This window comes from Abramis brama (assembly GCF_963993115.1).
Source record: "Abramis brama genome assembly, chromosome: 23".
NCBI lineage: Eukaryota > Metazoa > Chordata > Actinopteri > Cypriniformes > Leuciscidae > Abramis > Abramis brama.
Window position 1 is genome coordinate 19,054,701 of NC_139985.1, and position 16,840 is coordinate 19,071,540.

At 39.5% G+C, this 16,840-nt stretch overlaps 1 protein-coding gene across 2 annotated transcripts; it reads left to right on the forward strand.

Moving 5' to 3' along the window:
• Positions 1-1,868: 1,868 nt before the first annotated feature.
• On the forward strand, positions 1,869-16,106 carry abcb11b (ATP-binding cassette, sub-family B (MDR/TAP), member 11b). Of its 2 annotated transcripts, XM_084100750.1 has the most exons (29): positions 1,869-2,073; positions 2,170-2,263; positions 2,356-2,374; positions 2,474-2,494; positions 2,582-2,636; positions 3,580-3,824; positions 4,060-4,147; positions 4,300-4,433; positions 4,524-4,695; positions 4,911-5,035; positions 5,146-5,320; positions 5,443-5,556; positions 6,892-7,002; positions 7,087-7,212; positions 7,295-7,498; positions 8,181-8,351; positions 8,433-8,634; positions 9,070-9,151; positions 9,561-9,690; positions 9,768-9,935; positions 10,017-10,121; positions 12,408-12,569; positions 12,676-12,879; positions 12,977-13,218; positions 13,294-13,450; positions 14,464-14,661; positions 14,771-14,977; positions 15,357-15,503; positions 15,596-16,106. In XM_084100750.1, the coding sequence occupies exons 2-29, from the start codon at positions 2,188-2,190 to the stop codon at positions 15,794-15,796; spliced, it is 4,041 nt and encodes a 1,346-aa protein (XP_083956876.1). In that variant the 5' UTR covers positions 1,869-2,073; positions 2,170-2,187; the 3' UTR covers positions 15,797-16,106. The 2 variants fall into 2 exon arrangements, with proteins under 2 accessions (XP_083956876.1, XP_083956877.1); XM_084100751.1 differs by lacking the exon at positions 2,170-2,263 and having other exon boundaries at positions 1,933-2,073; positions 2,312-2,374.
• The last annotated feature ends 734 nt before the right edge of the window (positions 16,107-16,840 follow it).

Sequence of the window (16,840 nt, forward strand, 5' to 3'; positions counted from 1 at the left end):
CTTCAACCTGGCATACACATAGCACATTATCAATTTCTATAATTCAAATCATGTAAAATGATTCTTAGGCTGCATAAATTAGGTCATCCGGATCTGGGAACACTTCCCATAACACCTGGTGTACGTGTTACATCATATGAAGAATGGCATCTACACTAATATTAGTCTCTCTGTTTATCCTGAGGTTTACCGTAGTCAGCCGGATCCGGGCTGTATCCGGATCAGATGAAGGACTTGCGCCTGGACACGACCACAACGCAGCCCTGAAGTGTCAGCAGAGACCATGTCAACTAGACTATCCCCTGCGAAGGCCTCATCAACATGACAAGGTTTTTTTTCCCAGACAAAAGTTTTTCCTCTGTACAGATGAAAACGTTATCAAAATGATTCCCATTCACACGGATCTGTACTATCACACTGTATTATGCATGCCAGACAAGTAATTCAACCCAGCCCTGAATCGTCTGTGCCCTCATCACCGCTGGTCCTACCCAATATGGTTATCGTCGCTGACCTCTCCCTCATCCACTGCAAAAGTCAGCCAGCACTTCAGACCCGCCTCAGCTGGTTCCGTCAGCCCCTCATCTTCTCCCCTAATGCCTTTCTATATGGATAAGCCTCTGGTCTTACGGTCGCTAGCTTCGCCCACGCAGGTGGATCCACTGACTCTGCCTCCAGCCACTGATCCCATCACTCCACCTCGGCCCGTCGACCTGCCGGCTCCACCTTGGCTCCTCTCTCCCTCTGCTCCACCAGAGACCTTCGGCCTTACGACTCCACCAGGCTCCATCATCCCTCCGGCTCCACCTTGGTCAGCCGTCACCCTGCCTGCGCCACGGACTAGTGAGCCACCCGCTCCGCTCTGTCTCTATCCGTAGCATGCAAGTGCATAAGGAAACAAGCTCATTTTATTTAGAAAAAAAAAAACCTCAAGTAAATTTGCTCTTTTTTAAAACATTCTTCCATTTGAATTTTGACTTGAATTGACGTTCGAATGATTTAAAAGATTTTGAAAACTCATTGTTTGATTTTTATGATTGTTAAGAGTGCAGTGAAGAATAGAGTTTATCAGGTCAATCACATATAGAGTGTTGACCGTATTAATCTGAGTGTGAAATGAGGCAGAGCTACAGAAGGATCTGACCTCTGAGTTAATGATTCAGTTCTGTCTGTGTATTTGGTTTCTGTGTAGCGCGCACTCATGCTTGTTCTGCCGCAAAACAACTAAATATTTTGCACACAAAAACGAAATTTGTAATATCTCCCTGATCACAACATATATGGGTGTTCCACTTACTTAAAATGAAATTCGTTTTATTGGTCAAGGCTATATCAGAGTACTAAATAAAAGTGTTTTATAAAATGGTGTAGATCAGTACCTTTCAAACATGTTGATTCTGCAGTGCATGATGGGTTACCCCCGTGTCCTGTGCCTGCAGAACAGAAACATGCTGAGGTGAATGACCTCGCAAGCTTTTACCTTGATTCAGAAACAGTTCTCTGAATGCATCTGTGAGTGAATGGAGGCGGGGCTAATCTGCATATTCATAGCACAGCATATACTAAATGAGGCAAGGGTGTAGAGTTACATTCAAGCTATTTTAGGAAAAAAACGTTTAAATATGTAATTTTGGTGATCAAAGATGAGTTTGAGAGGGTTAAAATTATTGACTACAGGGGGACTTTAATGAGATTTTTGGAATTAATGTCAGTATCACATACTACAATAGTTAATGTAGTGCATCTTGTGAGCACATGTGCCCGAATTGATTTTTTTGGGACAATTATCTCATGTCAGTGTTTGTATTCACCCTCAGTGTCATTCACCCTCCCTGACAGAACAAACCTTCCGGACAGTTACCTCACCTGAGCCAAACCGACCAAGACATTTAACTACAAACACATACTGCTGGCAACAGTCGAGAGATTCACAACCGACACATTCCCGGAGCTTAGAAGGAGTCTATCCAGACACTTGCTAAGAATATGATTGGATTTTAGGAGCATCCAAGGAAGAGTTTTCACTGTAAAACTAAAAATCTCAGAAAAAGAGAGTAACTTTGGATCAGCCAGGTAAGTTTACATTGTTGGTTTGAAATCTGAAATGATACATTATGTTCCTCTGTGATGCAATTATCCTCAAGCATCTGTTTTCTTAATGGCATTAAGACAAGAACAGGCAGAACGATGCCAGGAACCGTAAAGCTGCGCAGCATCAAGAAGTTTGGACAGGAAAATGATGGTTATGAATTTTCAGATGAGGGTAAAGGGTTTAAAAATTAATCTTTTAAAACTATTCTCAACTCTATAGCACAATCCATTCAGACACGAATGAACATATTGATTCTGTTACAGCGACAAATGGTGATTACATGTAAGTTCTGCTTTTTTTAATCTACATTTGTTTATTTAAAATAAAGCATTGAGTATTTCTTATTTTTAATGTTTCGAAACTAAACTTGTGTTAATACAGGACAATGGGAAAGGATAAAAAGTAAGTCATCTTTCTCTCCTTTTCCTTGATGATGAAAGCTTGTTTTCTCACATTTACTTTGAGCACCACAAACTATTTCATTCACAGGTCCAAAGATGGCAAGGAAGAAGAATCGGCCATCCGCGTTGGCTTCTTTCAGCTGGTAATTCCTCTGAGATATATTATAACAATGAGAAGAATTCTGTTGTTAAGGGTATATGTTTTTTGACTGTCCTGTTTAGGCCAAAAATAAATAAATAATAATTTTACACGGATGGACACCTGTTGCATAATGTACTGTTGATAATGACTGTAAGTGACACGTTAGTATTGTCTGTAAGGCCAACAGTGTTCTAAAATCAAGATTTTGTGGATCGAAAATTTCATCCGAATATACACTTTGGTCAAGATCTTGTATTGACAATGCAAAAGTCCAGCACTCTGTAAAGTCTCCTCCAGCACATCCCAAAGACTTTCAATGAATTTAAGGACTGGACTCAGAGGTGCCAATTCATGTGTGAAAATGATTCTTCATGCTCCCTCACAACCATTCTTTCACAATTTGAGCCTGATTAGTCTTGGCTTTGTCATCGTGGAATATGGCCTACATTGGTTGATTAAGAAATATAAAGCTACACACTCCATCAATTAGGCTTAGAAGAACCGTTACCAAACATATAACACGCTAGAAACATAACAATCACTGGAATAATGATCCAATCATAGACTCTTAAGCATTTGCCTATTTAAATCCAATCAGAAACTTTTTTTAGGCCGGTCAGTGTAATTTGACACACTTTTGTACAAACTAATACAAAAGAAGAAAAGTTTTTACACTACTACATATTACCTAGGCCTACATAGAAATGTGTTTTGCATTTGATGAAAGTAGATTAAAACAGTGGGCAGTAACATCATTTGTGCTGTGGGGTAGGCCTACACGGTGGTAAAAATAACCACAAAACACTTCTTAGCATAATAAGAATAATGGAAATTACATGTAAATGGGAGTGAAGAGGTAAACATCTTACTGCAAATAAGTCCTTACTGTGATTATCAGAAATAATCACATTATTGATGAACATGTAAATTGATTTCCCCTGCAGTTTCGCTTTGCCAGCTGCCGGGAGATCTGGATGATGATTTTTGGGAGCTTGTGTGCGATCGCTCATGGTTCAGCGCAGCCGCTGATGCTGCTCGTGTTTGGGATGCTGACGGACACCTTCATAGAGTATGACATCGAGCTCAATGAGCTTACTGACCCGGAGAAAGCATGTGTGAACAACACTATACAGTGGCGAAACCTGACACAAGAAGAAAACCTGGCACTGAACATGACCAAATCATGCGGGTGAGAATAGACAAAGCAGTGGTTTTCACTTATTTTATTTTTTCCCTCTTTATTCACTCTCTCTAAAATCAAATGCAGCTATTTATATGAATGTATAAAGACTCATTTATATTGTGTGAGAAAATTAGTAAACGTGATGTTTCTAAAACTTTCTACTGTTGAAAATTATTTCCTATTTTTCTCTCTCAATTTTTCAAAAAAATTTATTTAATGATGGTGTGCTCTTCTGCTTCAGGCTATTAGACATTGAATATGAAATGACCAATTTCGCCTACTATTATGTGGGCATTGGAGCGGGGGTCTTCATTCTTGGATACCTCCAAGTGAGACTTTTCAACTAATTACTGTTGGTTCTTTCTTGTTTTGTAAATGTGCAATACGAAATTTGCAAAAACTTCAATAATGTGCATAATTTTTGCATGACCTTATTATAGTATGCATTAAAGTGTTTTCTTTCTCATTTTGTTTCCTTCAGATCTCCCTGTGGATCACTGCGGCAGCACGGCAGATTCAGATCATCAGGCAGATGTATTTCAGGAAGGTCATGCGGATGGAGATTGGTTGGTTTGACTGCACCTCTGTGGGAGAGCTCAACACTCGCATGTCTGAGTAAGACACATTCAAACACTTTCCAGAGCACAAATGCTAAATAAACAAGAGTTACCTAACACTGTGTGTGTGTATCTCATGTAATCCTAGTGACATCAACAAGATAAACGATGCCATTGCTGATCAGGTGGGGATCTTCATCCAGCGCTTCACCACATTCGTGTGTGGTTTCCTCATGGGTTTCGCAAAGGGCTGGAAACTAACGCTGGTCATCGTCTCAGTGTCTCCTCTGATTGGGCTCGGAGCAGGCCTCATGGCTCTGGTGAGAAAAGGACTTTTTTTCATACATAAGATTTCATGCATTTCACACATAAGATCACACATTTTAAACACAACAGCTCCATTCACACCAAGAACGATAAAGATAATGATAACAATGAAAACCATTTGTCTATCACATCCGAGGGCCGTAACAAACTGTTGTATGAAGTTAATTACAATATATTCCATTTGTTTGGATTGCTTGTGCTTGTCTAGTTTGTGGCGAAACTGACGGGAATGGAGCTGCAGGCGTACGCTAAAGCAGGTGCTGTGGCAGATGAGGTGTTGTCTTCTGTTCGTACTGTGGCAGCATTCGGTGGCGAGAAAAAAGAAGTGGACAGGTAACTAACCATCATCTTTACTTCACATAATGACTCCCGCACTACTGTAATCAGAAATGTACTGACTGTGTTATTTCCTCTGAACTCTTTCCACATTGTATTTTCTGCAGGTATGACCGTAATCTGATCTCTGCCCAGCGATGGGGCATCAGGAAAGGTCTGATCATGGGGTTTTTCACAGGGTACTTGTGGTTCATCATCTTCCTGTGTTACGCACTAGCTTTCTGGTATGGGTCCAGTTTAGTAGTGGACACACAAGAGTACAGTCCAGGGACTTTACTACAGGTACACACACATGATCTCATGCAAGCACATGAAAAAGAACGTTCATTTTGTTATTCACATTACAGATGTGGCAGAAAAGGCAGAACGCAGATATTGATTGGATATCATGTTTTGTTTTGCAGGTATTTTTCGGTGTGCTTATTGCTGCGCTGAATTTGGGCCAGGCGTCTCCTTGTCTGGAGGCTTTTGCTGCTGGAAGAGGAGCCGCCACCATTATCTTTGAGACCATAGACCGCGTAAGAACCCTGCGGACAACGGACATCACACAAATCACATGAAAAGACTAATATCTGTCTCAAATCCAGTGTTGTTATTGTTAACAAACAAAAAAAGTATTACACTATTAACATTTTTGTTAATTAAAATAAAGCTGAAATAAAATAAAATATAAAGGTATGATGAAAATGTTAGGTGAAACTATTAAAATGAACTTAAAATTGCTAATTGAAATGAAATAAGTACTAAAATAGCTAAAACTAAAATACAGTAAATATAAATTAAAGCTATAAATAGAATTTAAACCTGTAAATACGGAAGAGGATTAGGGCCAAGCACTAATAAAAAAATAAAACCATCTCAAGATTAAAGTCATTATAATGCGAGATTAAACTCGTTAAATTTCGAGAAAAAAAGTCGAAATACAATCTTGAGAATAAACTCATTAAATATCGAGAATTAAGTAGTTTATTCTCATAATTATTTCGAAATTTAACGAGTTTTTTTCTCGAAACACAACGACTTTATTCTCGAAATTTAATGAGTTTATTCTCAAGATTGTATTTCGACTTTTTTTCTCGAAATTTAACGAGTTTTTTCTCAAAACACAACGACTTTATTCTCGAAATGTAATGAGTTTATTCTCAAGATTGTATTTCGACTTTTTTCTCAAAATTGAACGAGTTTTTTCTCGAAACACAACGACTTTATTCTCGATATTTAATGAGTTTATTCTCAAGATTGTATTTCGACTTTTTTTCTCGAAATTTAACGAGTTTAATCTCGCATTATAGTGACTTTAATCTCGAGATGGTTTTATGTTTTTATTATTGCTTGGCCCTAATCCTCTTCCGTATGTAAATAAACAGCATTTTTGAGTAAAATTATGTAAAATGAACAAGAAATTTATGTTTTTGGTTAATTTTCCTTCATTTGTTTTTATTTTTAAGTCAAATTTTTATGTTTTTTTTTATTTTTTTATTCTGAACTCACTTTAATTGTTATGCTGAAAACATTTGTTAAATTTAATTGAATTTAATAATTTTATTAAATGTGAAAAATCTACATTGGGCCACTTGTATACATAAAAAAATAAAAAAATAAAAAAATCAGACAGATGTCAATCCCATGAGTACCGAAAATATGATCTTACACAGATGGCAAATGAGTGTTAAAGCCCTCTGTGCTGGATTTTAGTAAGTGTAGAAAAATGCACAAAATGAAAAAGCCCAGCAAGCTCAAAGCAGGTGCCAGTCAGAATAAAACATGTGTATTATTGCATGTCTGACATCTATCTGAGACTGTCCGGCACCTTCCCGAGTGATGGATTGACAGGAATATTGTCTTATTTTCAGGAACCAGAGATCGATTGTCTCTCTGAGGCTGGATATAAGTTAGACAAAGTGAAAGGAGATCTGGAGTTTCATAACATAACTTTTCATTACCCATCTCGACCTGAAGTGAAGGTAAAGTTGAAATGTTCACCAGCACCAGATGGCTCTCTGCTGTGTTCCTACTTTAGATGAACTCTACTCTCCTCCTTCTCACAGATCCTCGATCAGCTTAATCTGCAGGTTAAGTCAGGAGAGACAACAGCGTTTGTGGGTCCCAGTGGCGCTGGGAAGAGCACCGCGATCCAGCTCATTCAACGGTTCTATGACCCCAAAGAAGGGATGGTAAAGAAACATCTCTTTTACATGCTGCAGTATTTTTGGTGAACATCATTCAGAAATCCTTGAAAGTGTCCCTTCACTCCAGGTTACGTTGGATGGTCATGACATCAGGGGCCTGAACATCCAGTGGCTGCGTTCTCTGATTGGGATTGTGGAGCAGGAGCCGGTTCTGTTTGCGACCACCATTGCTGAGAACATTCGATACGGGCGTCCTGGAGTCTCGAACGACGACATCATCACAGCAGCCAAAGAGGCCAATGCCTATAACTTCATCATGGATTTACCACAGGCAGGAGACCACCAAATATGTCCAACATACATAGACATCATAATTAATGACCGTCTTGGTGTCTATATTATATTATTATCCATTCTCCATAACATCCATCCATCTCCATACAGTAACACTTAACCTCTGTAGGGTCACGGGAGGCCTAGAGCCTATCCCAGCTATATTATATTATATTATATTTTTTAAAAGTGACAAAAAGACATTTATAATGTTACAAAAAAATTCAATTGTAAATAAATTCAGTTTTTTTACTTTCTATTCATCAAAGAATCCTGAAAAAAAGATCACATTTTCACTTTTTTTTAGCAGCACAACTGTTTTTAACATTGAAGAAATAAGATAAGAAATTATTCTTATTATTATCATCACCAAATCATCATATTAGAATGATTTCTGAAGGATCATGTGACACTGAAAACCGGAGTAATGATGCTGAATATTCAGCTTTGCCATCACAGGATTAAATTACATTTGAATATATTTACAAAAACATAAAACAGGTTTAAATGGTAATAATATTTCAGAAAATTATTGTTTTATTAATCAAATGCAGCATTGGTTAGCATACAAGATTTCTTTCAAAAACATTAAAAAAAATTATTACTGACCCCAAACCTTTGAAAGAGAGTGTATAATATAGTAAATATGTTTCTTAAACTTTTTGATCTTTTCTTTTTAGAAATTTGACACTTCGGTAGGTGAGGGAGGTGGCCAGATGAGTGGCGGGCAGAAACAGAGAATCGCAATAGCCCGGGCACTTGTGAGGAATCCCAGAATCCTCCTGCTTGACATGGCCACATCAGCTCTGGACAACGAGAGTGAAGCTGTCGTACAGGAGGCTTTGGACAAGGTCAGCAGTTACAAAAAGTAAATAAAATAATGTACATCGAAATCACTGAAGAGTTGAACAACCATCAATCCTCTGTTGAAGGTACGAATGGGTCGCACCACCATCTCCATCGCTCACCGTTTATCCACAATAAAGAATGCAGATGTGATCGTGGGATTCGAGCATGGCCGTGCCGTGGAACGAGGAAAACATGAGGAGCTGCTGGATAGAAAGGGCGTCTACTTCACCTTGGTCACTCTTCAGAGCCAGGGAGACAAAGCCCTCAATCAAAAAGCCCAACAGGGTAACACACTCTCTCTTTACTACTGTTAGTTCTCTGTACTAAGATCAGTTCACATGACTAGTGTCAATGTTCTCCGATGCATTGAACTCTGTGGAGCAAAGCACCCTGAATTGTCACGTGGTACTCAAAGTTCAAATTATTTTAACTATGAACCCATTGCTACCGACCTGAAAAACATCCTATTTTTACTTGCTGTCAATGACTCTCACTATTTATCTTTAATTTATTTTGATTTCAATTTCAGTTTGAGTAATTTTTTTACTTTTTTATTTCAGTTAGTTGCCAAGGCAACATTTCTAATTTTCGTTGAATTTTTCATTTAGAGTTTTTCATTCAATATTTATATTTTATTTTATTTCAGCTTTATTTCAAATGAACGAAAAGGATTTGAAGTGAATATGTCATTCTAATCTTTCTGTCTCCCACTCTTCTCAGAGATGGAGGAAGCTGTGAGTATTGATCCTGATGCAGAGAGAAAGAGTCTCAACAGGGCAGGAAGCTATCGAGCTAGCTTGAGGTAAAAATGGTGAAAAACTTTATTACTCAAGCTTTTTTCAAACCCTAGTTAGACATGAACCCACAAGAGACTAAACTAATGATCAGTTGATTCCAGTAGAATTTGATGTGCATGTTGCAAAGCTAATATTAAAAAATCTAAAGTGACCAGATTTTTGAAATGGAAACTGGGTACACTTCCTATTTCAGTGGTCAAAATGTCATTAGCTATGTTTTCATCCACCTATTTCTTTGCGCATTTTGGGATATTGCATAAAAAATGATGGATGGAAAAACTTTACTCAAGTAGGCAGCTCCATTGGTAATACCTATACTTGCATTGGTAAGTGCCTTAAAGTGTGTATAAGAATACAATTTTAATATAGTTTTTAACTTTTTCTACCTCACTCTCTCTTTTACTATATCTGCAGGGCTTCTATTCACCAAAGATCTCGATCACAGCTGTCGAATGTTGTACCTGAATCCTCAGTGGCCCTTGCTGGAGAGCTAGGCCCTCGCTCATACTCTGAAACCTGCGTTCCTCAGGAGTTCATGGGAAAGGTTAGATCTCTTCACCTCCATGGGCCTGACATATCTCGCAAACATCTCATGTATGTGCATACTGTATGTGTATACAGAGCAGCCTTATTGAGGATGATGTAGAGGAGGTGGAACCAGCTCCAGTGACTCGTATTCTGAAATATAACGCTCCCGAATGGCCCTACATGCTCTTTGGAAGCTTTGGAGCCGCTGTGAATGGAGGGGTGAACCCAGTCTACTCTCTCCTCTTCAGCCAGATCCTGGCGGTGAGGTTTCTGCCTGCTATTCTCCTCTACAACATGTGTTTTCTGTAAGCATGGCTTTCATCTCTTTCTTTTTACTTGCAGACATTCTCGATGCCTGATCCTGTTGAGCAACGGAGGGAAATTAATGGCATCTGTCTGTTCTTTGTGTTTGTTGGTTTGGTTTCATTTTTCACACAAGTGTTACAGGTTTGTCTTCATATTAAGAATTTTCATTATAATATATATCGTAAAGATATTGTAAACTATTACAGATAGACCAAAAATTCTATGCATTATAGCATAGTTATAGTCATTGGTGTTAACTAACCTCAAGGGGGCGATAGAATTACTTTCAAATGCCTGGGCCAGTAAACCAGTGGTTGTGTCCGGAAGCTTAAAAATCCAAGATAGGACGGCAACAAGGCACGCCTGAATCTAATGTTAGCTTCACTTCCTGTCTCCTGAGATACCTTCATCTGATCGATCTGTTTTGAAAGCAGCATAGATGCATCCTTCGCTGCCTTTGATATCCCACAATCCTGTGCGTTCCATTCCATGACAGTTAAGCTATCATGTCATTGCCTGGTAGGGCAGCAAGGCAACAAGCCTGATTTTGCAGAGTTAGAAGCGTTCCTGGGTCAACATATTTTGTAGATTCTGGATCAACATTCCTGTTCGAAAATTTAATCCTAACCATATCCCCACCCCTAAACCTAACCCTACCCATAAATTATCCCTAAAATGGGATAATGGGAAATGATAGGTGAATAACTCTGATGTAGAAGCACCTAACCCAGATCCAGATCCGGCCCACATCTGGTATGTGTGGAGTCCACGTGTACCAGATGTGGGCCGGATCTGGGCCAACACCATGTTGCAGTCTGGGAACCCTGGTTATAAGCCTAAACTTGACATAAACTTTAAACGTGTCCCTGAAATCTGACTGGTTGATCGGAATGCAACAAAGATGTTGGACCAGGAACATGTTGCACTTGCAAGTTTTCGGACGCAACCAGTGTCATGTAATGAGTTAGTGCTATGCTAAGCTACTAGGATAAACTGTTAGCTTTCTAATGAAGGCTAACTGAGAACAAAGAAAGGGAAAAGGACCATTTTAGCTTCAGTATAATGTGATATTTATAATTACCATATTTTAATGACTAAAGCCGAGTGCATACTGAATGATTTATGGTAGTCCTTTATGATTGTTGCTTGTTAGACTGTACGTACACAATCCTCGCTGTAAGCCATGTCACACTGTAGGATCTCAGTTGTCTTCAATGTCAGACTGTACGGCAGTCAAGACTCGGTAAAATAGTTTCGTTCAGAGTTTTAAATCATCAAGCCGTGACTCATTCGGTGAACTGCATTACATGCGGGATTGAAATGGTGGCTATAGGAAACAAAAACAGTCTAGTGTTAAGTTTTTTAATCTGAGGTAAAATTTGATTGTAATCATTATTAATCGGCATTAAAAGACCTAAAATTTGTATCAGGCGGAATCATGTCCAACATGTACAGCTATATTCTCTAATATATTCTATAGTGTGCCCGCTAATTGCCCTTTTGACAACACTAACAATGCAACTCATTTCGCATTACTAATTACGCTCCGGCACATTTTGGAATTAAATGCGATGTGAAATTAGCAGCTTTTGCTGTGTTCACGTGTATTTGCTGTGCTGTCCGGGGGGAGGGCTCCGAGCTCAGAATTTTTACCCGAACCCAGAGTACCCCACCCCCCGTTGTTGTAAGAGTATTTAGGACTAGATGTGAGGAGATGGGGTGGTGGAGGGATGTTGTTAAACTGTCAACGAACGGAGGCAAGTTTGCTGTATATATACACCTCTTAACTCGTTAATTGGGTTGATTAACAGAGTGTGCTCCACTCGTGTCTAATTAGGTTTGATTATCTGAATGTGCTCCACATGTGTTTAATTAGGTTTAATTATCTGAACGTGCTCCTCCCGAACTTTGTTAATTAAACATAATATAGTGCTTTGGGTCTTCGTTTGCTTTCAAAATATCTAGATATTTATTACAGCTACTTCTTCTGTTTCCTTCCTTCCTTCCTTCCTTCCTTCCTTCCTTCCTTCCTTCCTTCCTTCCTTCCTTCCTTCCTTCCTTCCTTCCTTCCTTCCTCCCCTCCCCTCCCCTTCCCTTCCCTTCCCTTCCCCTTCCCTTCCTCCCCTTCCTTCCTTCCTTCCTCCCTTCCCTTCCCTTCCCTTCCCTTCCCTTCCCTTCCCTTCCCTTCCCTTCCCTTCCCTTCCCTTCCCTTCCTCCCCTTCCTCCCTTCCCTTCCCTTCCCTTCTCTTCCCTTCCCCCCCTTCCTCCCTTCCTTCCTCCCTTCCTTCCTTCCTTCCTTCCTTCCTTCCTTCCCTTCCTCCCCTTCCTTCCTTCCTTCCTCCCTTCCTTCCTTCCTCCCTTCCCTTCCCTTCCCTTCCCTTCCCTTCCCTTCCCTTTTCTTTTCTTTTCTTTTCTTTCTTTTTTCAGGGCTATGCATTCTCTAAATCTGGGGAACTGCTGACACGTAGACTGAGGCGTCTGGGTTTTCATGCAATGCTGGGGCAGGAGATCGGCTGGTTTGATGACCGCAGAAACAGCCCTGGTGCTTTGACCACAAGACTGGCCACTGATGCCTCACAAGTCCAGGGAGTAAGAAAAACATTTTGCTGATCCTTTTTTCATTACGACTACATGATCTGCGGCACATTTAAATAAAAAATAATGCTTAATTACAGTAAAAAAACTCTCACTCCAGGCCACAGGTTCTCAGATCGGCATGATCGTGAATTCTTTGACCAACATCGGTGTGGCCATTATCATCTCCTTCTACTTCAGCTGGAAGCTCACTATGGTTATCCTGTGCTTTCTGCCCTTCCTGGCTCTCTCTGGAGGGTTTCAGGCAAAGATGCTAACCGGATTCGCCAAGCAGGACAAAGAGGCCATGGAGACAGCAGGACGGGTGAGCTCACGTTAGACTGGAGTATTGGTAAAATCACCTACTCATCAGCTTCTGCATCAGGCTTTTTAAAAGTCTCTGTGTCTGTTTCTGAGCGCAGATTTCTGGAGAAGCTCTGAATAACATCCGCACCATTGCCGGCCTTGGAAAAGAGCGCAGTTTTGTGGAAATGTTCAACACGCAGCTGGAGGCCCCGTACCAGGCCGCGCTGAAGAAGGCGAATGTTTACGGTGCCTGCTATGGGTTTTCCCAGTGTGTGGTCTTCATGGCGAACTCCGCCTCCTATAGATTCGGTGGATACCTGGTCTATCAAGAGGGGCTACACTTCAGTATGGTTTTCAGGTGAGATAACAATGCCACAAAGAGTATTGCTGGCTTAGTAAATGTTCATAATTTGGAGAGGTTCTATCAACACAGGGTGATTTCAGCGATTGTAACCAGCGGCACAGCTCTCGGTCGAGCGTCCTCTTACACTCCAGACTACGCCAAAGCCAAGATCTCTGCCGCGCGATTCTTCAAGCTACTCGACCACATTCCCAAAATTAGCACCTACAGCAATGAAGGAGACAAATGGGTAATTCAATTATCAATAACAACCATTTATGGACCGTATTATCTGGAATAAAGTCAAACCATAAGTTTCAAGAGTCAAAATTGCATTGCTGAGTGAAAAAACACAGATAAGTCGCTTTGTAATGTAAAATACCTGTTTATAAAACGAAACATTTACATATATTCTAAACTCTATAAATATGTACTTTAGTTACACCTCACACTCCACAACAAATCCTTCAAATTTAACAGAACAAGATTAAAAAATGTAAGTATAAATTAAGCATAAATTATGGTAGCATTCATTAGCTATAAAAATGTTTATTATAAACAACAATCCTTAACAAATTTAACGCAAAACTGAATTACATGTGTGTGGGAAATGTGCTATTCAAATAAACTTGACATGCCTCATCCTGCGAACAAACAGACCACAGTAATCTCCAGTAGTTTAATTGACTTATTGCATTGACCAGTATTTAATGTCATTGACCGAATTAGAAAAACATAAAGATAATGAATTATTTCTGTTGTTTTGAGGAAAAGTGAACGTGAGAAGGAAAATAAACGTTTCTATGTGTAGATAAATCCCCTGCCAAAAAAAAAAAAAAAAAAAGAAAAGAAAAAAAAACTTGGGAAGAGAAACCAGAGATTCCATGTGTAGTCCAGTGGAATAACTCATGGAATATTGTTAGAAAATCTGTTGATCAGCTTGCGAAACAATACAAAGCCGACATATGGCTTAATTCAAATGTATGGGCTGATATACATCTCATTCAGGTGATTGTGATGGTACAAAATGTGACTCATATTCCTGAAAATACAGTATGTTTATCACAATATCTGTTATTAGGACTGAAATATATTTGTCATATTTCATATAGAAATGTAGGCGACGTAAACAAAATGTTTCTAACATTACATTTTAGTACTGCATTATTTCTTGGCACAGCAATTTAAAAATCACCTGCCCTGCACAGGCAGGAACACACAATTTGACCGTCACATGACACTTTCTCTTTCTTATTCTTTAAGGATAATTTTAAAGGGGATATTGAGTTTATAGACTGCAAGTTCACATACCCGACCCGGCCAGATATTCAGGTTCTGAATGGTCTGAATGTGAGTGTTAAGCCGGGACAGACTTTGGCCTTTGTGGGCAGCAGCGGCTGTGGCAAGAGCACTAGCGTTCAACTATTGGAGAGATTCTATGATCCTAACAATGGACGTGTGGTAAGAAGACGGTTAAGATCTTTTACCGATATTTTGAAAGGGGTTTTTGCTTTAAAATCTTTATTGAAACACTGAGTTTGTGATCTAATCATTGTTCTTTATCGATTAGCTCATTGATGGCCATGACTCTACTCGGGTCAACGTTGCTTTCCTGCGCTCTAAGATTGGGATCGTCTCTCAGGAGCCAATTTTGTTTGACTGCAGTATTGCGGAAAACATCCGCTATGGAGACAACGAACGAGAGCTCAGCATGGATGATGTCATCTCCGCAGCCAAGAAGGCCCAGCTGCATGACTTTGTCATGTCACTTCCTGAGGTGTTAGTTTTGGGAATCTTCGGATTACAAGGATTTAGAATTAATGCTGCATTCACTTTGTGTCGGAATCTACTTTAATTACAAAACGACAGCTCGGAGATTCTGCTCTAAGCTGTTCACATCTTTAGATCAAAAAATGATTCATTTATGAAGTTGACCAAAAGTGCTGTACAAAATATAATTTTTTTTTATTATTAAAAATAAAATAGACACATTTAAAGTACTAAGAAATTATAAGAGCAATATTAATGATAATATATAATTATTATTAATCTGTTATTATAATAACAGAGACAAAATCCTATTAAAAATCTTTAATGGTTTCTTGTGAGTGTGACAAATGTTAATTGCTTGATTGTTTATTCCTCCCATGATGCAGAAATACGACACTAATGTTGGTTCCCAAGGTTCCCAGCTTTCCCGGGGTCAAAAGCAACGCATTGCTATAGCCAGGGCGATCATACGAGACCCCAAAATACTTCTACTGGATGAGGCCACCTCAGCACTGGACACAGAAAGTGAAAAGGTGAGCCAGAAAGCGCAAGTTTTAGAGGATTTTCATTGTTTGTTAGTTGTGTGAGAACTCATCCAGTCTGTGTTTGTTCGTCTGTGTGCCAGACCGTACAGGAGGCTTTGGATAAAGCAAGAGAAGGCAGAACTTGTATCGTCATTGCTCACCGTCTGTCTACTATCCAGAACTCTGACATTATAGCTGTGATGTCTAGAGGATATGTTATCGAGAAGGGCGCACACGACTATCTCATGGGCCTGAAGGGGGCGTACTACAAACTCGTCACGACCGGAGCTCCAATCAGCTAATCTCACAGGAAAGGGTTTCATGCATCCTTCTAGTGATACATAGACAAATATAATAATAAATCAGCTGATATTTGGCTGATTAACACACCTTCTTGACAGAAATATTTGTACTGAGTTTTGAGTAAATATTGTATAAAAAATTAATTTCAGTAGGCCAATACAATTACATATATCACATATATGTCGAGAAAAAAACTTAATCTAACAACACTGAATTCTGAAAACAAGAACTGTTTGTTGAAAACTGTTTGTTGTATGCATTGCAAAATGAATGTATTTATGTACTATTAAATAAAAAGATTAAACAAAATGGCAGTCTGAGCTGTAAATTGCTCTGGAGACAGAGGAAATGATGTCATGACAACACTGATTTAATAGTGGTGCCACAAAAACCTGAACAATCCCAAACCCTTCATTAGCGACTGTTGTGAGCTATGACTACAAATGCAACAGACAGTGAAAACATAAAAGTTTTAGAGTCCAGTTTGTGCTTTTAATACCCCTACAAACATCTGTCTGTGGTTAAACATGTACTGTACACTCACCTAAAGGATTATTAGGAACACCATACTAATACTGTGTTTGACCCCCTTTCGCCTTCAGAACTGCCTTAATTCTACGTGGCATTGATTCAACAAGCTGCTGAAAGCATTCTTTAGAAATGTTGGCCCATATTGATAGGATAGCATCTTGCAGTTGATGGAGATTTGTGGGATGCACATCCAGGGCACGAAGCTCCCGTTCCACCACATCCCAAAGATGCTCTATTGGGTTGAGATCTGGTGACTGTGGGGGCCATTTTAGGACAGTGAACTCATTGTCATGTTCAAGAAACCAATTTGAAATGATTCAAGCTTTGTGACATGGTGCATTATCCTGCTGGAAGTAGTCATCAGAGGATGGGTACATGGTGGTCATAAAGGGATGGACATGGTCAGAAACAATGCTCAGGTAGGCCTTGGCATTTAAACGATGCCCAATTGGCACTAAGGGGCCTAAAGTGTGCCAAGAAAACATCCCCCACACCATTACACCACCACCACC

Coding starts and splice junctions, on each gene's coding strand:
- abcb11b (XM_084100750.1), top strand. CDS start 2,188: ATGCCAGGAACCGTAAAGCTGCGCAGCATCAAGAAGTTTGGACAGGAA. Junction 2,637..3,579: donor GCGTTGGCTTCTTTCAGCTG/GTAATTCCTCTG, acceptor TTTCCCCTGCAG/TTTCGCTTTGCCAGCTGCCG. Junction 8,352..8,432: donor TACAGGAGGCTTTGGACAAG/GTCAGCAGTTAC, acceptor CCTCTGTTGAAG/GTACGAATGGGTCGCACCAC.